We start from the raw sequence: 23,353 nt of genomic DNA, 5'->3' as shown, positions 1-23,353 counted from the left end.
ACAAAGATCATCATCGATTTCTCAGGTTTGCCTTCCTAGACAGGCATTACCAGTTTGTAGCTCTTCTCTTTGAGTTAGCTACAGCCCCAAGAATTTTTACGAAGGTTCTGGGGTCGCTTCTGGCGGTCCTAAGGCCGTAGGGCATAGCACGTAGGGCATAGCAGTGGCCTCTTAATTAGACGACATCCTGATTCAGGCGTCAAACTTCCAAATTGCCAAGTCTCATACGGACATAGTGTTTGCATTTCGGAGGTCGCATGGGTGGAAGGTGAATGAGGAAAAGAGTTCTCTATCCCCCCTCACAAGAGTTTCCTTCCTAGGGACTCTGATAGATTCTGTAGAAATGAAAATTTACCTGACGGAGTCCAGGTTATCAAAACTTCTAAATTCCTGCCGTGTTCTTTATTCCATTCCTCGCCCTTCGGTGGCTCAGTGCATGGAAGTAATCGGCTTAATGGTAGCGGCAATGGACATAGTGCCGTTTGCACGCCTACATCTCAGACCGCTGCAACTCTGCATGCTCAGTCAGTGGAATGGGGATTACACAGATTTGTCCCCTCTACTAAATCTGGATCAAGAGACCAGGGATTCTCTTCTCTGGTGGCTATCTCTGGTCCATCTGTCCAAAGGAATGACCTTTCGCAGGCCAGATTGCACAATTGTAACGACAGATGCCAGCCTTCTAGGTTGGGGTGCAGTCTGGAACTCCCTGAAGGCTCAGGGATCGTGGACTCAGGAGGAGTCACTCCTTCCAATAAACATTCTGGAACTAAGAGCGATATTCAGTGCTCTTCAGGCTTGGCCTCAGCTAGCGACAATGAGGTTCATCAGATTTCAGTCGGACAACATCACGACTGTGGCTTACATCAACCATCAAGGGGGAACAAGGAGTTCCCTAGCGATGTTAGAAGTCTCAAAGATAATTCACTGGGCGGAGATTCACTCTTGCCACCTATCAGCTATCCATATCCCAGGTGTAGAGAACTGGGAGGCAGATTTTCTAAGTCGACAGACTTTTCATCCGGTGGAGTGGGAACTCCATCAAGAGGTGTTTGCACAATTGGTTCATCGTTGGGGCAAACCAGAACTGGATCTCATGGCATCTCGCCAGAACGCCAAGCTTCCTTGTTACTGATCCAGGTCCAGGGGCCCCAAGGCAACGCTGATAGATGCTCTAGCAGCGCCTTGGTCCTTCAACCTGGCTTATGTGTTTCCACCGTTTCCTCTGTTCCCTCGTCTGATTGCCAAAATCAAGCAGGAGAGAGCATCAGTGATCTTGATAGCGCCTGCGTGGCCACGCAGGACTTGGTATGCAGATCTGGTGGACATGTCATCCTTTCCAACATGGACTCTGCCGCTGAGACAGGACCTTCTACTTCAAGGTCCTTTCAACCATCCAAATCTAATTTCTCTGAGGCTGACTGCTTGGAGATTGAACGCTTGATTTTATCAAAGCGTGGTTTCTCTGAGTCAGTCATTGATACCTTAATTCAGGCATGAAAGCCTGTCACCAGGAAAATCTATCATAAGATATGGCGTAAATATATTTATTGGTGTGAATCCAAGGGCTACTCATGGAGTAAGGTCAGGATTCCCAGGATATTATCTTTTCTCCAAGAAGGAGAAAAATATTTTGTACCTGGAAGATCAAAGTTGCTTTAAATGTAACTTTTATATATATATATATATATATATATATATATATATATATATATATATTTTGTTTCATTGTCTACAAATTTCAGCTAGTTAGGATTGTCAGCTAGTTACTTAAAGGGACAGATTTCTGCACTATCTATTCTTTTGCACAAGCGTCTGGCGGATGTCCCAGACGTTCAGGCATTTTGTCAGGCTTTAGTTAGAATCAAGCCTGTGTTTAAACCTGTTGCTCCACCTTGGAGCTTAAATTTGGTTCTTAAAGTTCTTCAGGGGGTTCCGTTTGAACCTCTTCATTCCATAGATATCAAACTTTTATCTTGGAAAGTTCTTTTTTTGGTAGCTATTTCCTCGGCTCGTAGAGTTTCTGAGTTATCTGCCTTACAATATGATTCTCCTTATCTGATCTTCCATGCAGATAAGGTAGTTCTGCGTACCAAACCTGGGTTTTTACCTAAGATGGTATCTAATAAGAATATCAATCAAGAGATTGTTGTTCCATCTTTGTGTCCTAATCCTTCTTCGAAGAAGGAACGTCTATTAGACAATCTGGACGTGGTTCGTGCTTTAAAGTTTTACTTACAAGCTACTAAAGATTTTCGTCAAACATCTGCTTTGTTTGTTTTCTACTCGGGACAGAGGAGAGGTCAAAAGGCTTTGGCAACCTCTCTTTCTTTTTGGCTAAGAAGCATAATCCGCTTAGCCTATGAGACTGCTGGCCAGCAGCCTCCAAAAAGGATTACAGCTCATTCTACTAGGGCTGTGGCTTCCACATGGGCCTTTAAAAATGAGGCTTCTGTTGAACAGATTTGCAAGGCGGCGACTTGGTCTTCGCTTCATACTTTTTCAAAATTCTACAAATTTGATACTTTTGCTTCTTCGGAGGCTATTTTTGGGAGAAAGGTTTTACAGGCAGTGGTACCTTCTGTTTAAGTACCTGCCTTGTCCCTCCCTTCATCCATGTACTTTAGCTTTGGTATTGGTATCCCACAAGTAATGGATGATCCGTGGACTGGATACACCACAAGAGAAATAAATTTATCAGGTAAGCATAAATTATGTTTTTTTACTTCTGCAAACATGGAGTTGTGATTTGCCAAAGCTCTACTTTTGATTTGTCTGTCCAAAGGATATTCTCCCAGGAGGACTGTGGCTTGTCATCAAACATTTTGGCAAACTCTAGTCAGGCTTTTTTGTGTTTCTCTCTTAGAAGCGGGGTCTTTCTAGGTCTTCTGCCATGGTGTTTATTTTCATTTAGACAGTGATAGATGGTGAGACTTGGAACTGTTGCACCTTGAGTTTCAAGATCGGCTTGGATCTGTTTTGAAGTTGTCCTTGTTTTTTTCTCCACCATTCAAACAACCTTTCTCATCATTCTGGGTCAATTTTCCTCTTACAGCAACGTTCAGGAATAAAAGTATTGTTTTATAGATGACCGGGCAGGGGAGGTTTCCGCTGCATCACTCTATCTGACTTCTTATTCCTCAGAAACTAGAGTTTCCTCCTCCATGTGGGGGAGGGTTGGCGGGCTTAGCGCCCGTTGCCACAGTATGTGTGGTATTGGCCTTCAGTTTTAGGCCTCTCAATGGTCCTGTTGGGGCTTGATCCAACAGCTTGCATGAATAGCTGTCCAGAATGCGAAAGGTTTCGCAATTTCAAACCTGTTTCAGCTCTTGGCACCTTATAGATGTATGTGTAAGCTGTTTCTAGTGTATCTAGTTGCAGCACTTACTCTTGGGCGTGTATGGTCTGACTGAGTTATGAGACCTTTTGGGTCTTCGGGTGAGTTGGATCTCTTTTTAGGGATCTGCGTTCCGGATGATGGTTGATCCCTGTGGAGACTTTGTTTAGCTCGGGGTTCCCCAGAGCTGGGAAGGCTTAGCGCCTTCTTCTTTCCTGTGTCCTCTGCCTGTGTGGAGGTGATGGGGAGACTAGCCCTGCTATTAGGGTTTTGTGGACCTTGAGGTATCCCTTCGGTTGTCCTAAGGCTTTGAGAAGTACCCTCATCGACTTCTAGCTTTGCTCCTTGGAGCTTTGTACTTTGGATAGGGGTTATTCCTCCCTTTGGTCCGGGCTTTCGAGCTCTTATTGCTATCCGGATTCTCTGGATATGCATCCATTCCCTTGGTCTGGTTTTTGGGCCAGTTGGGGTGGTAAGTTTCAGGGTATGGCTGCCTGAACTATTAGGTGCCCGGACCTGGCTTTTGGGCCAGTTGGAGTGGTTAGCTGTGTGACTTGCGCCTCAAGGGTTGTGGGTTCTGGTGCACCTTAGGGTTGCATTCCCCAGGTCAGTTTGACAGTGTACCCATGAATTCTCTGTCTGTTTTCTTGATGATTGCTTCTTTTCCTTGCAAGCTCCCTTTGTGTCGTCCTGTTATGGACTCTGTGTTCTCAAACTTGGAATTTTCGCCTGGGTCTATTACACGCTTTTCACGGTCAAATACTTTGCTATTCTATGGGCAGGTGCTGGGAGAACTTTGACTCTATAGTTGCATCCATGCTTGCAGGATGATGGGGATACGTCTTTTCTGTCTCCGTGTATGGTTTTTTCCTGGGTTTCGCTTGGTATCGGCGTGGCTTCCTTCCCTGTCTGGGTCCATTTGGGTCTCTATGAGCTGGGCCCATTCTTGGAGGTGTTCTTTTTTTGTATTAAGGGACCTTTCGGTTTTCTCAGTCCTCCTTTGCCTCGTTCCCTTGAGGATTTCGGCTTCGAATGAAGGATTGTACCCTCCCGTCTTGGCATTCAGTGTCCTCTATAGCTTTGGTATTGTTTTCCCAAAAGTAATGAATGCAGCTGTGGACTCTTTCCATTTAAGAAGAAAAACATAAATTATGCTTACCTGATAAATTCCTTTTCTTCTGATGGAAAGAGTCCACAGTTGACCACCCGTAATTTATGTGGGGCGTCCTTATATTCTTCTGGCACCTTTTCACCCTGATATTTCTTTTACTGTTCCTTGTTCCTCTGCAGAATGACTGGGGGATGAGGGGAGTGGGAAGAGTATTTAAGCCTTTGGCTGGGGTGTCTTTGCCTCCTCCTGGTGGCCAAGTTCTTTTTTCCCAAAAGTAATGAATGCAGCTGTGGACTCTTTCCATCAGAAGAAAAGAAAATTATCAGGTAAGCATAATTTATGTTTTTCAATGCTCAGTGTGATACAGAGACACACAACAGCAGAGTGAGCGTTTTTCTCCAGTTAAACTGGCTAAATGAGTGATTATAAGATTGAAGACACCTGTGATACTAATTAAAGGAAAATAGTCTGCTTAAAGCATCGCTACAAAACAATTCTTTATTGTCCAGATCATTTTAGAATATCTTTATAGAATAAGCAAACATTTTCCCCATACATTGTGCAAAAAATATTTTAATTTCAACATTTTTCAGGATGAATGTTGCATTATTTAATTAAAATTCAAGGGTACATATACTTTTGGCCACATCTGTAAAAGCTTTTGAGTGTGAATATATTAGTATGACATCTTTAGCTAGTTGGCCTCTTAATTGTTTTGTTATGAAATATCAAGCTCTAGTTCAAATACACTAGTTATATTAGGGCTGCAAATTATGTTATTATTTCTAATTAAAGGATATCAAAGTGTGATTAAAATAAATAAAATTCACATCAGCTGGCTGAAAATTGCTACCCACTTTTTAACAAAGCATTGCAAACTTTAGCAGCCAAGAAGTTTAATGTGCATTTAACAGGAACACAATAAACCCGCAAAGCTGGATGTGATTTGGATAATTGTTAGGTACCAATCTTCAAATCGCAACTAATGACAGCTTGGCTTTATTAATTGTTTTTATCTGGTGTAAAATTCAAGGTAACTTTTGATATTCCTGGCAATCTTCTAACCAGAACACTCCTCAGGCCAAGTACAGTACATCCTGGCATATGCTCAAAACAAATAAAGCCCAATTGCACCAAAAAAGTTTTTATATTGAGAATTTATTATGTCAGGAGACAGTTTTTGCCTCAATAAAGTGTTCCCTAAGGTATATACTGATCAACTAATTTATGTTGTTTTATACTTGGTTGCATGTGTGCATTCAACAGAGGTGTTTCCAGGTACTGAAGCCATTTCGCAGATTGTATCTAAGGAGGAATGTGATAAACCGGGTATTCTGTTTGCTCCATCTCCAAAGTTCAAGATGTTTCCTATTACTGCATATTTTTCAGAGATTTGGGAGTCCATTCCAAAGGTTGATGGCAAAATATCTGTTTTGGCAAATAGAACTACTAGAAGATAGTACCTCTTTTAAGGATCCCATGGACCTGAAGTTGTTTTCTTGATGTGGGCTTTCTTTTTAAGTCAGTTGTTAGGATTGCCTGTGTGGTAGGTAAAGTGACCCTGGGGTGTGATTCTCTTTTAGAGCTGATCACTTCACTAGAAGTTCAGGACCGTTTGAAGAGGATTATAGTGGCAAATTCCTTCATTTGTGAGGCCACAAAGGATATTGTCCACCTAATGCTAAAAATACAGGTCTTGCGGTTATGGCAAGACAGACTTTGCCGTTAAAGTCTTGGTCAGCGGACAATGTCTTACAGAGTAGATTTTTGCATCTAGACTTGAAAAGGAATTTCTCTATACGGTTAAGATCTGGATTCCATTATTACCACAGTTACTGGGTGAAAGGGATCTTTCTTACCGCACGATAAATGATTCAAGAATAAACTAGACCAGGACGTTTTCAATCCTTTTGGAAATCCAGAAACTCAAATAACTATGGACAGAAATCATTGTCTTCATCTTAAAGGTCCTTCTCCACAAAGTCCTCTTGGAGGTCAGGAGGCTCACGTTTGATAGGAAGGTTTTTCAGGCAGCAGTGTCTGATCAATGATGTGCCTGCTCAGTTTGTCCCACCCAAAACATTTTTTCAAGCTTATCGTGGACTCCACAGCTTGGGTATTAGATCCCAAATGTTATGGCTTTTGGACTCTCACCATTATGAAAAGAAAATGTATTTTATGGTGGTGAGAGTCCACGAGACCCCCAAAATATAATTTATTATAGTCATCTGACAGTTCTACGCTGTAGCTTACTTTTTAATATAGTGATAAAATTAAAATACTCTGCGCTTCGGCCGCCAACTTCAAAAGTAATTTTTTTTATGTGAACTAACGGTTTGAACTATTCTTCAATTGGCGCTCTAGCTACATGGCGCGCACACAATTTTTTTTGTATCTAGAAACTTTTAAGTACCTGGCAGCTACACAGAGCTTAAGGGAGCTGTAATGGGTGTTTAAACCCCTCAATCTAAGCTCCCTTAAATGGAGAGTAAACACCTTGAAATTTGTATAAAAACATGTTTAGTTAAGCATAATGAAGCAGCTTGTTAATATATTTTCATTATTTACTCCCCCCCCCACACACACACACTTTTCATGCAGTTTAGCTGTAATAATTGAATTAAGAACTTAGAATGCAGCCTGTTGACAAATCAAGGCTAAACCTGCTACATATTTGTATCTATTTGGCTTTATCAGATAACAACTACAAAACAATGTACTTTATACTTACCTAATGGCAGTGACTAGCCTTGTTGTCTATGGACTAAAGCCCAGATTGTCTGCTCCAACTAAGGCAAATGGTAGGTTTGAATTTGGCTATTGAAAAATAATTGCAGAAAAAGGATGTTAATTTGTTTTAAAAATGTTAGTGATGGTAAACTCTCCCTTTTTTTTTAAATAGATCCGGAATGTTAGTGATATTTTAGATGGAGTTTAATTCATCAGTTGTAATGAAGATGCGCTATAACTTACTTTTTAATATAGGTATGAAATTCAAATACCCCGCGCTCCGCTGTAAGCCAACAGTTTGAATTGTTCTCCAATCAGCGCTCTAGCTACAGCAAGTGCCATATGGGGAGATCACTGATTGGACAACAATTCAAACCGTTAGCGCACAAAAAAATTGACTTTTGAAGTGGCTGGCGGAGTGCCAGGGTATTTGAATTTCATATCTATATTAAAAAGTAAGTTATAGCACAACTGTCTGTAGTGGTTTAGAAACAGGCAGAAATTTAGCGGTTTAAATGTTATAAAGTATATTAACATAACAATGTTGGTTGTGCAAAGCTGGGGAATGGGTAGTAAAGGCGTTATCTATCTTTTTAAACAATAACAATGTTGGTGTTGATTGTCCCTTTAAGGATAAAAACTGCTTTGTAAGAATGTGATGTCTTTATGTTACAAGCTTCTCAGTAACAATAGAATCTACAGCCTGTGATTTGTACTGCGGAGCAGATAGTGCTGGGTAATATGCCGTTATCTCTAGATAAGAATGATATTATTGAGTCATTGTCAGACAAAGGAAGTGCACTACCTGAACAACAAGTAAGGAAATGTGATTTTTTACATAGAAAGACAGGCCAAGTGTAAGCCGATAATCAACTCCGATTTATCTGTGCCGCTTTGTATCAATTTAGTTCAGATTGAGGGCAATAGAAAGGCCACATTGTCAAGTGTTTGGCTCTTAAAGGGACAGTAAACAATTTGTATTTTTAAAATTTTTTCTGCAGTTTTGGATTAAGTTTAATATAGAGTGAGTTTAAAAATATTTTAAATACAATAAGACTTTGCTGCAGATGTTTATCAATAGCCACAATTTTCCTTATCTGGAGGTGGCAATCTATACTTGCTACTGGAGTAGACAAGGCTACATGTGATTATTATGTTACCAAATAATTATTTTGCAGGTATTTTTTTAGACTTAAATTACAGGAAAAGAGAGAAAAATAAATAATGAAATTAGATTGTAAAGTGTAAACTGTCCCTTTAAATGTATTTTGAACTCAATGTTTAATTTGTTCTAACTTTTATTTTATTTTTGCCTGCTTTATTTTTAATTTAGCTTATATATATATATATATATATATATATATATATATATATATATATATATATATATATATATATATATATAAAAACAAACACACAGAGAAAGTCCAGCACTCACAAGCTCTCAGCTAAGATTTAAAAGCAAAAATGGAAAGGTTAATTACCGCATCTGGCCTAATGGGACAAGCCCAGGTACCACGTCAAGGTCCTTTCCAATACCTGGGACCCTAAAACAGCCACACAATGCAAGCTCTCAAATCCAAACAAACTGGGAACAAGGGAAGGGTGCACAGGCTTATGTAATCACATTGTGTGGCTGTTTTAGTTTTTTTTTAAAGATTTTCTTTTTTTATATACTTTAATTCCTCTATTTAAAGCCAAGACTATACCAACCTCTGCTGGATTTATAATGGACGCATCTTCCTCTGAGCAGCGCGCCGGCCGGGAGGAGTTAAAAATACATTCTAGCTATGCAAGTTGCACAGTACTAAGCAATGTACATAGGGATATTGTAATTGAACTCCTCCATTGGTTTTACTGATGTTCAGCCAGGCACTGTAGGGAGTTGCAGTGCGACGGGGGACACCATCAGAGGAGATTAATTCCTGCTTGATGGTGTCAAGGACCACCAAAGTCTTCTCGTGGGCCACTGGTTGGCGACCTCTGCGTTAGAGAATGCAGTTTTTGCCCTATTGATGCTGCAACTCTGTGTTTAACCCCCACATTTAAAGGGACAGTCTACACCAACATTTGTATTGTTTAAACAGATAATCCCTTTATTACCCATTCTCCAGTTTTGCATAACCAACACTGTTATATTAATACACTTTTTACCTCTGTAATTACCTTTTGTCTAAGCCTCTGCAGACTGCCCCCTTATCTTTGTTCTATTTACAGACTTGTATTTTAGACAATTAGTGCAGACTCATGAATAACTCCACGGGAGTGAGCACAATGTTATCTATATGGTACACATGAAGGTGCAGTGTCTAGCTGTGAAAAGCCATAAAAATGCCCTGACATAAAGGTGGTCTGCAGGGGCTTAGAAAAAGGCAAACATTTAGAGGTTTATAAAGTATATTATTATAATGGTTTTGCAAAGCTGGGGAATGGGTATTAAAGACATTATCTATTGTTATAAACAATAACAAATAGACTGTCCCTTTAATGTTTCGCTCAGAGCCACTAGAGATGTAGCTGCCGAGCTAAACACAGCCAGGGATTGGCAGAATTATGCAATTGGTTCATCTGCTTTTTCGTGCTTTGGACCAGCAGTTCTCTGCAGCTCCCAAGCAGGACTTCAAATGTGGGCATAATCCCTTTGCTGGGTTTAAACAGCTGCAGCATCTATAGTGAAAAAATGATATGGTCTAACAAATTAGAGCATGCAATTGTGCTCTAGAATCTCACTTTAATTTACATATGTCATTGCATATTGTTGTTTCTTAAAGGGACACTAAAGTAAAAATTAAACCTTCATAAATCAGACAGAGACTTTCTAAGTTACTTCTTATTATATGCACACTTTCTGAAGCACCGGCTCCTACTGAGCATGTGCAAAAGTTCACAGTGTATACATATGAGTCCATGATTGGCTTATGGTTGTCACATGATACAGGGCACTGGCAAACAAGTTAAAGAGACATGAAACCCAACATTTTTCTATCATGATTTAGGTAGAGCATACAATTTTAAACAACTTTCCAATGTACTTCTATTATCTAATTTGTTTCATTCTCTTGATATCCTTTGTTGGAAAGCATATATAAATAGGCTCAGTAGCTGCTGATTGGAAGCTGCACATAGATGCCTCGTGTGAGTGGCTCACCCATGTGCATTGCTATTTCCTCAACAAAGGATACCTAAAGAATGAAACAAATTAAAAAATATAAGTAAATTGTAATGTTGTTTAAAATTGTATTCTCTATCTGAATCATGAAAGAAAATTTTGTGGTTTAATGTCTTTAATTTTGAAATTTGCTCAATTAAAATTTGGAATGAGTGCTATTGCATTGTCTGTTTATTATGCACTAATAAATTATACAATCCTGCTGTATTTAATAGTCATTTTAACTTATATTTTAGTTCACGATTATCTGCATGTGTATGCTGTATTTTTAAGTGTATAAAAATATATCTATTTCTTAGGCCAACAGATGACAGCAACCAGCCTCCAGGACGAGGGGTTTTATCAATGCAAGGTCTCACATATGGTGTTATAAGGGTGGACTCAGAAGAAAAGCTGTCTGTATTAACAGTGCAAGATGTAGGGACCGTAATGCCTGGTGGTAAGTATTGTCCTCTTCCTATATTTTTTCTTCTCTTTGCATATTTTTACGAATAAAACTATAAAACATAATGCATTCCTTAGAATAAAATAATGTATAGGAAGCATATACATTCTAAACAAGTGGTCTGCTTTCTAAAGCTCCATATAAAAACAGTTAGATCCAGAAATATTGTACGTTATGGACATTTAAAGGGACATTTTTCATGATTTAGATACAGCGTGCAATTTTAAAGTGATTGTAAACTTACACTATTATCTTAACAATATTTGTAATAAAAAAGTAAATGATGGGCAACTTTCATTGATCAAAATCATTGTAGACGCTAAATTATAGAAATAACTACCCTTTCATTTTGTTCATTCCGCTGTTTCTTATATATGTGAAAAATAACAAATCAAGCAGTAGCCCCTTTGGCATCCAGCAAATTAATAATAATGCAACTGGTTTTGACGTCAAAGGGGGCGCGTTACGATTGTCTACAGCATGATTCGTCAATTTACATAAAAGTAGACTATGCATTGTGGGCGGAGGAACAGCGAAATGTATAACAAAATAAAAGGGTAATTATTTATATAATTTAGTATCTACACTGATTTTATATCAATGAGAGTGCCCTTCATTTACTTTTTTATTACAAATATTGTTGAGATAAGCTGTTAAAGGGACATTAAACACAAATATTTTCTTTCATGATTCAGACAGAGCATACATATGTTAACAACTTTCCAATTTACTTCTATTATCAATTTTGCTTCATTCTGTTGTAATCCTTTTATTGAAGGAGCAGCAATGCACTACTGGGAACTAGCTGAACACATTGGTAAGCCAATCACAAGAGGCATATATGTGCATCCCCCAATCAGTAGCTCACTCCCAGCTTCTGAGCCTATCTAGATATGCTTTTTAACAAAGCATACCAAGAGAACAAAGTAAATTAGATAAAAGAAGTACATTGGAAAGTTCTCTTAATTTGTGTGCTCTGTCTGAATCATGAAAGAAAAAGTTTGGGTTTTGTGTCCCTTTAAGTTTACACTCACGTTAAGCAACTTTCCAATTTTGCCATTTACTCTGTAGAGTATACAGCTTTAAAAAAAACAAGTGTTTGTAATCAAATTTACTTTATTAATTTGGTATCCTTCATTTGCATAAGAGCATATCCAAATAAACTATAGAGTATGCAACTATATGACAGCACTCAGCCTACCTAGATATGGAAAGTTGCTACCTATTAACATAGGACACCAAGAGAATGAAGTAAATATGGGGTTACAGGATATTAGAATTTTTTCTTTACATTTTTTTTAAATAATATATATATACTGTATGTACACACATGCACCAGTATTCTCTTATACCCAGGTGTTTTACATACTACATTATTTTTCATGTATTCTTAATGGAAGATAGTTTGAGAAATATATTAAACATATAAACATTGGGCAAACTGAAATATTTATATTTTAGTAACATTCTATTTCCAAAGCTTAGGAACATCTGTAATAGAATCTTGTATTATTTAGCAGTATTTTTGTGGTAGTCTTCCTTTACTTATTTTGCTATAACCTAGACTGGCATAATGCAGATGAGAATTGGCAATGATGAATACAATTTACTTATTGCCGTCATTAAAATAAAATGTACAGCTGCCAAGGTTGAGAGCTCATATTTAATTGATATTTGGAGTTAGATACTTGGTCATATGAGGTCATAAACCAGGTTACACCAAAGGAATAGAAGCACACAGCTGAGCTAACCACAATGTTTAAGGGATTATATCAAGGAAGGGATTTCGTAACATATAAAGATGCCTTACAGCTGCTCTCTATTCAAAACGTTTCCAAAAAAGTGAGTACTTAGCATTGCTTTCTGTAAAATACAAAACACAAACAAGACACAAGTACACATGGGACATTGAAAACTGCACACAATATGAAGCTTGTGGGAAGCAACCTCAAATAGGAATCTGTGTTTTTTATACAAATGCACAATTCTTGGTCCAAGGCTCAGTGTGGAGTGGTCACTTTGGAACTGTGGGTTTGATAATCTCTGGGCTACGGGCATTTGCGTTACTTTTTGCTTTTGCAGAATTTTGATTAAAGTGACACTGAACCCAAATTTTTTCTTTCGTGATTCAGATAGAGCATGACATTTTAAGCAACTTTCTAATTTACTCCTATTATCAAATTGTCTTCATTCTCTTGGTATCGTTATTTGAAATGCAAGAATGTAAGTTTAGATGCCGGCCCATTTTGGTGAACAACCTGGTTTATTCTTGTTGATTGGTGGATAAGTTCATCCACCAATAAAAAAGTGCTGTCCACTGTACTGAACCAAAAAAAGCTTAGATTCATTATTTTTCAAATAAAAATAGCATGAGAACAAAGAAAAATTGATAATTGGAGTAAATTAGAAAGTTGCTTAAAATTGCATGCTCTATCCGAATCACAAAAGAAAAAATTTAGGTTCAGTGTCCCTTTAAATTAGTATTATCAGTTATTTTTAAAGCAGCACAATATTCAGCAGAGCTTAATAGATTTGCATTGGGGTAAAGTTATACATGTGTATTGATGTATACGGTATAATATAATTAGACTTGACAATGGAATTGATACAGGATGAGGAGGACCCTGCTCCATTGAGCTGGTAATCTAGAGAAGGGTTTTTCATCTCCAGTCCTCAGGGCACACCGACTGGCCACATTTTCATGTTATCTGAATGCACAACTAAAATAATCAGCGAGTCAGTAACCATGGTTACACAACTGCTCTAAACCATCAGCTAATTATTTCACCTGTCCTCTAGTTCAGATATCAGGAGTGTCTGGCTGTTGGTGCGCTCTGAGGACTGGAGTTGAAAAACTCAGATCTAGAGAATCCTTTTTATTCATATCTCGGCAAGAATGGCATAAAAGTACGCCGTTTGTAGAGTTATGGGAACTGCTGTTATGTTTTTATTCTTGGTATAATACCAATGTAAATGACATTTAAAGGGACATGAAATCCAAACTTTTTCTTTCATGATTCACTAAGAACATACAATTTTAAACAATTTACTTCTGTTATTTAATTTGCTTAATTCTCTTAGAATGCTTTGTTGAAGAAAAGGAAATGCATAACTGGAAGCTAGACAAACGCATTGGGTGACTCATTAAAGGATTACTTTCTGTTATAATTTTTAAGCCAAACAACTAACATATTAAAGTTAATAAACATTAATTAAAACCTACTGATCTATATTTTCTCCAAAACGAAGTTTCATAACGTTATAAAAGTTATATCTTTTATTCCCCGATGTTGTCACGTTATCCTGCCCACTATTTTCAGCACTGTGTGTTCAAAATACTTAAACCAATGAAATTGTGTTTAAAGCACCATTTTGAAACCTAGGTATTGTAAACGGATTGGTACAGAGCAAAGGATACCCACGGAGTGGGTTTGGAAAACAATTTAATTTGCAGACAAGATTTCTGATATAGGGTAGAGATATGTTAATGAAATGCTATTGATAAAAAGTGTATTTGGGGTGGGTAGTTAGTAACAGGCATAGAAAATATTTACTTACAGTGGCCCTTTAACATGAGGCATATTTGTGCAGCCACCAATCAGCAGCTCCTGAGCCTTCCTAGGTATTATTTTCAACAAATGATATGCAGAGAACAAAACAAATTAGATGATAGAAATAAATTGGAAAGTTGTTTAAAATTGCACTATCTATTTGAACCATGAAAGAAACAAATTGGGTTCTGGTGGGAAGTCACCATCTTTTGGCTTTTATGAAACCTTATTCAGAATAGTTTGTGGTTGGCAACAGTTTCTTAAGTATTAGCCATAACTCTTGCTTATGTATATACTAGTACCCTTTTTATAAACACTGTACAATCAGCATTATCACCTTATTGATCATTTTCTATATTATTATTTTATTATATTACTTAATAAAAATAATGTATGTGATGTGGCCGTCTCATGAGCTGTATTAGGTGAGAGTATTTCATGTGGGAATTATTCAATTGTTTGGATCGATAAATAAACTACATACATTTTTAGAACTTAAAGGGAAATGAAACCCAAAAAATTTCTTTCATGATTTAGGTAGAACATACAGTTTTAAACAACTTTCCAGTTTACTTCTATTATCAAATTTCCTTTATTCTCTTGGTATCATTTGTTGAAAGAGCAGCAATGCACTACTGGTGAGCCAATGACAATCAGTGTGTATATATATATATATATATATATATATATATATATATATATATATGCAGCCACCAATCAGCAGCAAGGGTCTAGGTTCTTTAATGCTCCTGAGCTTTCCAAGATAAACCTAGATCTATTGGCTCCAGCATAAGGAGATCTCAGATCCTTATCCAAGAAATCAAACAGCCAGTGCTCAGTGCAGCGTTATAGTTCAGCTAACAAAAGTGGCGTTCCTGTCTGTGACTTATCTGTACATGTTAGTATTGACTATAAAAAGCACTTTTGATCAGTAACTTGTGTTTAACACAGGAAAATGACTTAACTTGCTCTCTTTTGGTTGAGCAAAATCAGTTCTTGAGTGCTTTGTGTGAATCTTGTCTCAATTTTTCCCAAATTAAAACAAAATATTAAAATTTCCTTTAAAAAGAAAATTAAAGTAACATCTATTATCGGCAGGGTGGGTTGCGCTGTCTTGTAAATTTCATCAGAGGGGAGACCACTACCTAAGACTTTGAAAAAGCCCTGCTTTAGATCAACATTAAGCCCAAATTTTATTTTTATCAGAAATCATACAAGTTTCATTTGTTTGCTTTACTGTAGCTTTAAAGCAGTAAAGCAATCAAAGCTTTTGTGCATTTTGAGTGCTTTTATCTAATATTATGAGACCATTGCTTTTGTCTGTCTATCTCTATTAATACCTATTTAAATAAATAAAATACAAAAACATTTTCTCCAACATTGGTGTGTCCGGTCCACTGCGTCATCCTTACTTGTGGGACTATCTCTTCCCCAACAGGAAATGGCAAAGAGTCCCAGCAAAGCTGGCCATATAGTCCCTCCTAGGCTCCGCCCACCCCAGTCATTCTCCTTGCCGTTGCCCAGGCAGCATCTCCACGGAGATGGTTAAGAGTATGTGGTGTTTAGTTGTAGTTTTTTTATTCTACTATCAAGAGTTTGTTATTTTAAAATAGTGCTGGTATGTACTATTTACTCTGAAACAGAAAAAGATGAAGAATTCTGTTTGTGAGAGGAAGATGATTTTAGCAGACAGTAACTAAAATCCTTTGCTGTTTCCACATAGGGCTGTTGAGATGAAGTAACTTCAGTTGGGGAAAACAGTTAGCAGACTTTTCTGCTTAAGGTATGACTAGCCATATTTCTAACAAGACTGTGTAATGCTGGAAGGCTGTCTTTTCCCCTCATGGGGACCGGTAAGCCATTTTCTTAGTCTCAAGCAGAATAAAGGGCTTAATATGGGCTATAAAACTGGTAGACACTTTTATGGGCAAAATCGATTGCTTTATTTGGGCATTTTATACATGTTTATGCTGGTATTTCACACTTATAAACTTGGGGAACGTTTTTTAACGTCAGGCACTATGTTAGACACCTTTTCCAGTCAGGAAGGGTCTTCCCAGTTGTAGGCTGAGCCTCATTTTCGCGCCATTACTGCACAGTTGTTTTTGAGAGCAAGACATGCAGATGCATGTGTGAGGACCTGAAAATAGTTGGAAAAGTTCCTAGAAGGCGTCATTTGGTATCGTATTCCCCTCTGGGCTTGGTAAAGTCGCATCAAAGGCTGTAGCTGGGACTGTAGAGGGGTTAAAACTGTAACCGGCTCCGGTTTCGTTATTTTAAGGGTTAAAGCTCTGAAAATTGGTGTGCAATACTTTTAATGCTTTAAGACACTGTGGTGAAATTTTGGTAAATTTTGAACAATTCCTTCATATTTTTTCACATATTCAGTAATAAAGTGTGCTCTGTTTAAAATTTAAAGAGACAGTAACGGTTTTGTTTTAAAACGGTTTTTGTGTTTTACTGACAAGTTTAAGCCTGTTTAACATGTCTGTGCCTTCAGATAAGCTATGTTCTATATGTATGAAAGTCAATGTGTCTCCCCCTTCTAAATTATGTGATAATTGTGCCAAAGCGTCCAAACAAAGTAAGGACAGTACTGTCACAGATAATGAAGTTGCCCAAGATGATTCATCAGATGAAGGGAGTAGACATGGTTCTACATCATCTCCTTCTGTGTCTACACCAGTTTTGCCCATGCAGGAGGCCCCTAGTACTTCTAGCGCGCCAATGCTTATTACTATGCAACAATTGACGGCAGTAATGGATAACTCCATAGCAAATATTTTATCCAAAATGCCTGCATATCAGAGAAAGCGCGATTGCTCTGTTTTAAACACTGAAGAAAAGGAGGGCGCTGATGATAATTGTTCTGTCATACCCTCACTCCAATCTGAAGGGGCCATGAGGGAGGTTTTGTCAGATGGGGAAATTTCAGATTCAGGAAAAATTTCCCAACAGGCTGAACCGGATGTTGTGACATTTAAATTTAAATTAGAACATCTCCGCGCACTGCTTAAGGAGGTGTTATCTACTCTGGATGATTGTGACAATCTGGTCATTCCAGAAAAATTATGCAAGATGGACAAGTTCCTAGAGGTTCCGGTGCACCCCGACGCTTTTCCTATACCCAAGCGGGTGGCGGACATAGTGAATAAGGAATGGGAGAAGCCCGGTATACCTTTTGTTCCCCCTCCTATATTTAAGAAATTATTTCCTATGGTCGACCCCAGAAAGGACTTATGGCAGACAGTCCCTAAGGTCGAGGGGGCAGTTTCTACTCTAAACAAGCGCACTACTATTCCTATCGAGGATAATTGTGCTTTCTCCAACATTGGTGTGTCCGGTCCACGGTGTCATCCATTACTTGTGGGATATTCTCCTCCCCCACAGGGAAAGGCAAGGAGAGCACACAGCAAGAGCTGTCCATATAGTCCCTCCCAGGCTCCGCCCCCCCAGTCATTCTCCTTGCCGCTCTGAACAAGTAGCATCTCCTCGGGGATCCTATGTATAAAAAATTGGAGGGTTTGCTTAAAAAGATTTTTGTACAGCAAGGTTACCTTCTTCAACCCATTTCGTGCATTGTTCCTGTCACTACAGCAGCGTGGTTCTGGTTCGAGGAACTAGAAAAGTCGCTCAGTAGAGAGACTCCATATGAGGAGGTTATGGACAGAGTTCACGCACTTAAGTTGGCTAACTCTTTTATTTTGGATGCCGCTTTGCAAATAGCTAGATTAGCGGCAAAAAATTCAGGGTTTGCAATTGTGGCGCGCAGAGCGCTTTGGCTAAAGTCTTGGTCAGCGGATGTATCATCCAAGACAAAATTGCTTAATATCCCCTTCAAGGGTAAAACTCTCTTTGGGCCAGAATTGAAAGAGATTATCTCAGACATCACTGGGGGAAAGGGCCCCTTTCCCAGCCTGGAAACCGATGCAAGGCTGGAACAAGGGTAAGCAGGCCAAGAAGCCTGCTGCTGCCAACAAAACAGCATGAAGGAGTAGCCCCCAATCCGGGACCGGATCTAGTGGGGGGCAGACTCTCTCTCTTTGCTCAGGCTTGGGCAAGAGATGTTCAGGATCCCTGGACGCTAGAAATAGTTTCTCAGGGTTATCTTCTGGAATTCAAGGAACTACCCCCAAGGGGAAGGTTCCACATGTCTCACTTATCCTCAAACCAAATAAAGAGACAGGCATTCTTACATTGTGTAGAAGACCTGTTAAAGATGGGAGTGATACACCCAGTTCCAACGGTGGAACAAGGAATGGGATTTTACTCAAATCTGTTTGTAGTTCCCAAAAAAGAGGGAACTTTCAGACCAATCCTGGATTTAAAGATCCTAAACAAATTTTTCAGAGTACCATCGTTCAAGATGGAAACCATTCGAACGATTCTACCCACAATCCAGGAAGGTCAATTTATGACTACCGTGGATCTAAAGGATGCGTATCTACTTATCCCTATCCACAAAGAACATCATCAGTTCCTAAGGTTCGCCTTTCTGGACAAACATTACCAGTTTGTGGCCCTCCCAGTCGGGTTAGCCACTGCTCCAAGGATTTTCACAAAGGTACTCGGATCCCTTCTAGCGGTTCTAAGACCAAGGGGCATTGCAGTAGTACCGTACTTGGACGACATTCTAATACAAGCGTCGTCTCTTTCAAAGGCAAAGGCTCACTCAGACATCGTTCTGGCCTTTCTCAGATCTCACGGATGGAAGGTGAACATAGAAAAAAGTTCCCTGTCTCCGTCGACAAGAGTTCCCTTCTTGGGAACAATAATAGATTCCTTAGAAATGAGGATTTTCTTGACAGAAGTCAGAAAGTCAAAACTTCTAAACACTTGTCAAGTTCTTCATTCTATTCCTCGTCCTTCCGTAGCTCAGTGCATGGAAGTAGTAGGATTGATGGTTGCAGCAATGGACATAGTTCCTTTTGCGCGAATTCATCTAAGACCATTACAACTGTGCATGCTGAAACAGTGGAATGGGGACTATACAGACTTGTCTCCAGTGATTCAAGTAGATCAGAAGACCAGAGACTCACTCCGTTGGTGGCTAACCCAGGATCACCTGTCCCAGGGAATGAGCTTCCGCAGTCCAGAGTGGGTCATCGTCACGACCGACGCCAGCCTAGTGGGCTGGGGCGCGGTCTGGGAATCCCTGAAAGCTCAGGGACTATGGTCTCGGGAAGAGTCTCTTCTCCCGATAAACATTCTGGAACTAAGAGCGATATTCAATACTCTCAGGGCTTGGCCTCAGCTAGCAAAGGCCAGATTCATAAGATTCCAATCAGACAACATGACGACTTTTGCGTATATCAATCATCAGGGGGGAACAAGGAGTTCCCTGGCGATGAAAGAAGTGACCAAAATAATACAATGGGCGGAGAATCACTCCTGCCACCTATCTGCGATCCACATTCCAGGTGTGGAAAACTGGGAAGCGGATTATTTGAGTCGTCAGACATTCCATCCGGGGGAGTGGGAACTCCACCCGGAGATCTTTGCCCAGTTGACGCAACTATGGGGCATTCCAGATATGGATCTGATGGCGTCCCGTCAGAACTTCAAGGTTCCTTGCTACGGGTCCAGATCCAGGGATCCCAAGGCGACTTTAGTGGATGCACTAGTAGCGACCTTGGACCTTCAACCTAGCTTATGTGTTTCCACCATTTCCTCTCATTCCCAGGCTGGTAGCCAGGATCAAACAGGAGAGGGCCTCGGTGATCTTGATAGCTCCTGCGTGGCCACGCAGGACTTGGTATGCAGACCTGGTGAATATGTCATCGGTTCCACCATGGAAGCTACCTTTGAGACAGGACCTTCTTGTTCAGGGTCCATTCGAACATCCAAATCTGGTCTCCCTCCAGCTGACGGCTTGGATATTGAACGCTTGATTCTATCAAAGCGTGGGTTTTCAGATTCTGTGATAGATACTCTGGTTCAAGCCAGAAAACTGGTAACTAGAAAGATTTACCATAAAATATGGAAAAGATATATCTGCTGGTGTGAATCCAAGGGATTCCCATGGAATAGGATAAAAATTCCTAGGATTCTTTCCTTTCTACAAGAAGGTTTGGATAAAGGATTATCTGCGAGTTCTCTAAAGGGACAGATTTCTGCTTTATCTGTCTTACTACACAAACGACTGGCAGTTGTGCCAGATGTTCAAGCATTTGTTCAGGCTTTGGTCAGGATCAAGCCTGTTTACAGACCTTTGTTCTTTCAGTTCTTCAAGGGGTTCCGTTTGAACCTTTACATTCCATAGATATTAAGTTGTTATCTTTGAAAGTTTTGTTTTTGGTTGCTATTTCTTCTGCTAGAAGAGTTTCTGAGTTATCTGCTCTACAGTGTACTCCGCCCTATCTGGTGTTCCATTCAGATAAGGTTGTTTTGCGTACTAAGCCTGGTTTTCTACCAAAGGTTGTTTCCAACAAAAATATTAATCAGGAGATAGTTGTACCTTCTTTGTGTTTGAATCCAGTTTCAAAGAAGGAACGTTTGCTACACAATTTAGATGTAGTCCGTGCTCTAAAATTCTACTTAGAAGCTACAAAAGAGTTCAGACAAACTTCTTCTCTGTTTGTCGTCTATTCTGGTAAAAGGAGAGGTCAAAAAGCAACTTCTACCTCTCTTTCCTTTTGGCTTAAAAGCATCATCCGATTGGCTTTTGAGACTTCCGGACGGCAGCCTCCTGAAAGAATCACAGCTCACTCCACTAGGGCTGTAGCTTCCACATGGGCCTTCAAGAACGAGGCTTCTGTTGATCAGATATGTAAGGCAGCGACTTGGTCTTCACTGCACACTTTTGCCAAATTTTACAAATTTGATACTTTTGCTTCTTCGGAGGCTATTTTTGGGAGAAAAGTTTTGCAAGCCGTGGTGCCTTCCGTTTAGGTAACCTGATTTGCTCCCTTCATCCGTGTCCTAAAGCTTTGGTATTGGTTCCCACAAGTAAGGATGACGCCGTGGACCGGACACACCAATGTTGGAGAAAACAGAATTTATGCTTACCTGATAAATTACTTTCTCCAGCGGTGTGTCCGGTCCACGGCCCGCCCTGGTTTTTTAATCAGGTCTGATGAATTATTTTCTCTAACTACAGTCACCACGGCACCCTATGGTTTCTCCTATTTTTTCCTCCTGTCCGTCGGTCGAATGACTGGGGTGGGCGGAGCCTAGGAGGGACTATATGGCCAGCTTTGCTGGGACTCTGCCATTTCCTGTTGGGGAAGAGATATTCCCACAAGTAAGGATGACGCCGTGGACCGGACACACCGTTGGAGAAAGTAATTCATCAGGTAAGCATAAATTCTGTTTTTATATACTATATATATATATATATATATATATATATATATATATATATATATATATATATATATATTGCAATGAACGAAAGTCATTTTTATAAAGACAATGTATTTAGAGCTTCTGATATTAGGTGAACATGTATTTATATTCTCCAACATTAAAGATCTGTTATGATTTGCCTTAGCGTTTTTTTTTTTAAACTAACTTTATTGCATATATTTTGCATTGTTTGACTTGCATTTGTCATGAAGTTACACTTGTATGGGCTGCCTAATACTTTTGTTTATTTTTTTATGTATTTTGTTGCTGTCTACATTAAAAGAAAACACAACCTGCTGTACAAAATAAAAATAATTCAGAAAGAAAATTATTAAAAAAAACAAAAACTTGCTCAATTAGTAATCACAAATGAGTTACACATTATATCATGAGTAGTAATTATACACTTCAGCGCTATCTAGTCATAACAATCTATCTGTATGAGCCAAGTTATATAAATTACTTCATCTCTGGAACAGATGGCATTTTCCATTTACTCAATATAATTTAAAAAAAACTTTTATGCAAACATAGTCATGACTAGAATTGTTTTTGCAGATTTTATGGTGTGAAAATCCATAGTTTTCACAAACACTTTTATGTAAATAAGAAAATGATGCACAAATTCAAATTAACTTGGTGTTATACAACAGACGTCTGTGAATTCACTTCAGAAAATATCAGGCTACAGCGCAATGCAGTTTTATTTCTTTTAGAAGTATAAACACTAGTTTATTTTATAGCATTTCATTTGTTTGTTTCGGTTACAGTGTAAGGTTTAATTGCCCAGTGTTTGTGGGCAGGTTTTCTTTATGTATTTTAACTTGAAACTTGCACAGGAAGAAATAGTGCTCAAAACATGTGGGGGGGGGGGGGGGGGAAGACTAAAGGGACATTAAAAATCTGATGCTTTTATACAAAGTGTTATTTGTCCCACACTCCCTAGAGGCAAAAAGCTTGGTCTGTAGCCTAGGTTTTCAAATTGCTGCAAATTGGATAAAACAGCTATTTGATTTGCAGGGTCTGGAGCTTGCTTTTTGGTCTCCCAAGGGAACATGGGACAAATACATGTTTTTCAAAAAAATCAAGCAGTGTTTGTCTTTTAAGACCGGTAATTATGCATTGTTAAGTATACTTAAACTAAAGAAGAACAGAAATGGGAAATAAGCCAGGCTTGAACCTCAGCTCATTGTTAAATTAACAAAAACTATAACAATAGTATTTTGACATTGTTTATTTCCTTAAAGGGATACAACACACTAAAAACTTCAGATCATGGGCGCAGTCATTATAGAACCTAGGTTGATTTCAACATGGGGAGAGGGAGGCGGGATTTCCATTTTAGATGTTGTGAATAAAACTTTGGCTGTAGGCTTGCATGTTTATTTACTTAAAGCAAAACAGTTTTGGCTCCTCCAAATTAGTCACACAGTGGTTGGAGTTTGGCTATTAAAAACAATCACAGCAAACAAGGTGTTAATTTGTTTTGATTTGGCCGATTTATTCTATATTAAGACAACAGAAGTGTTTTATCATTGTAAGGTATTTTCTGTCCCTTTAAAGTGACAGTAAAGTTGATTTTTGCATACTCTAACTTTAAAGGGACAGTATACTGTAAAATTGTTTTACTCTTAATGTATTTCCAATGATTTTAATGCCAGCT

The 23,353-nt window shown here is 38.9% G+C and overlaps 1 protein-coding gene across 2 annotated transcripts in view; it reads left to right on the top strand.

Moving 5' to 3' along the window:
* The window catches only part of DIP2C (disco interacting protein 2 homolog C), a 911,498-nt gene that overhangs the window by 616,752 nt on the left and 271,393 nt on the right, over positions 1-23,353 (top strand). For both annotated transcript variants that reach the window (XM_053713839.1, XM_053713838.1), the window contains one exon: positions 10,647-10,786. In XM_053713839.1, coding sequence (XP_053569814.1) covers positions 10,647-10,786 — 140 coding nt within the window. The remainder of the gene's footprint in view (positions 1-10,646; positions 10,787-23,353) is intronic.

This window comes from Bombina bombina, chromosome 5 (genome assembly GCF_027579735.1).
Source record: "Bombina bombina isolate aBomBom1 chromosome 5, aBomBom1.pri, whole genome shotgun sequence".
NCBI lineage: Eukaryota > Metazoa > Chordata > Amphibia > Anura > Bombinatoridae > Bombina > Bombina bombina.
The sequence above is the reverse complement of the archived record's forward strand: the minus strand, read 5'-3'. Positions and strand labels throughout refer to the sequence as shown.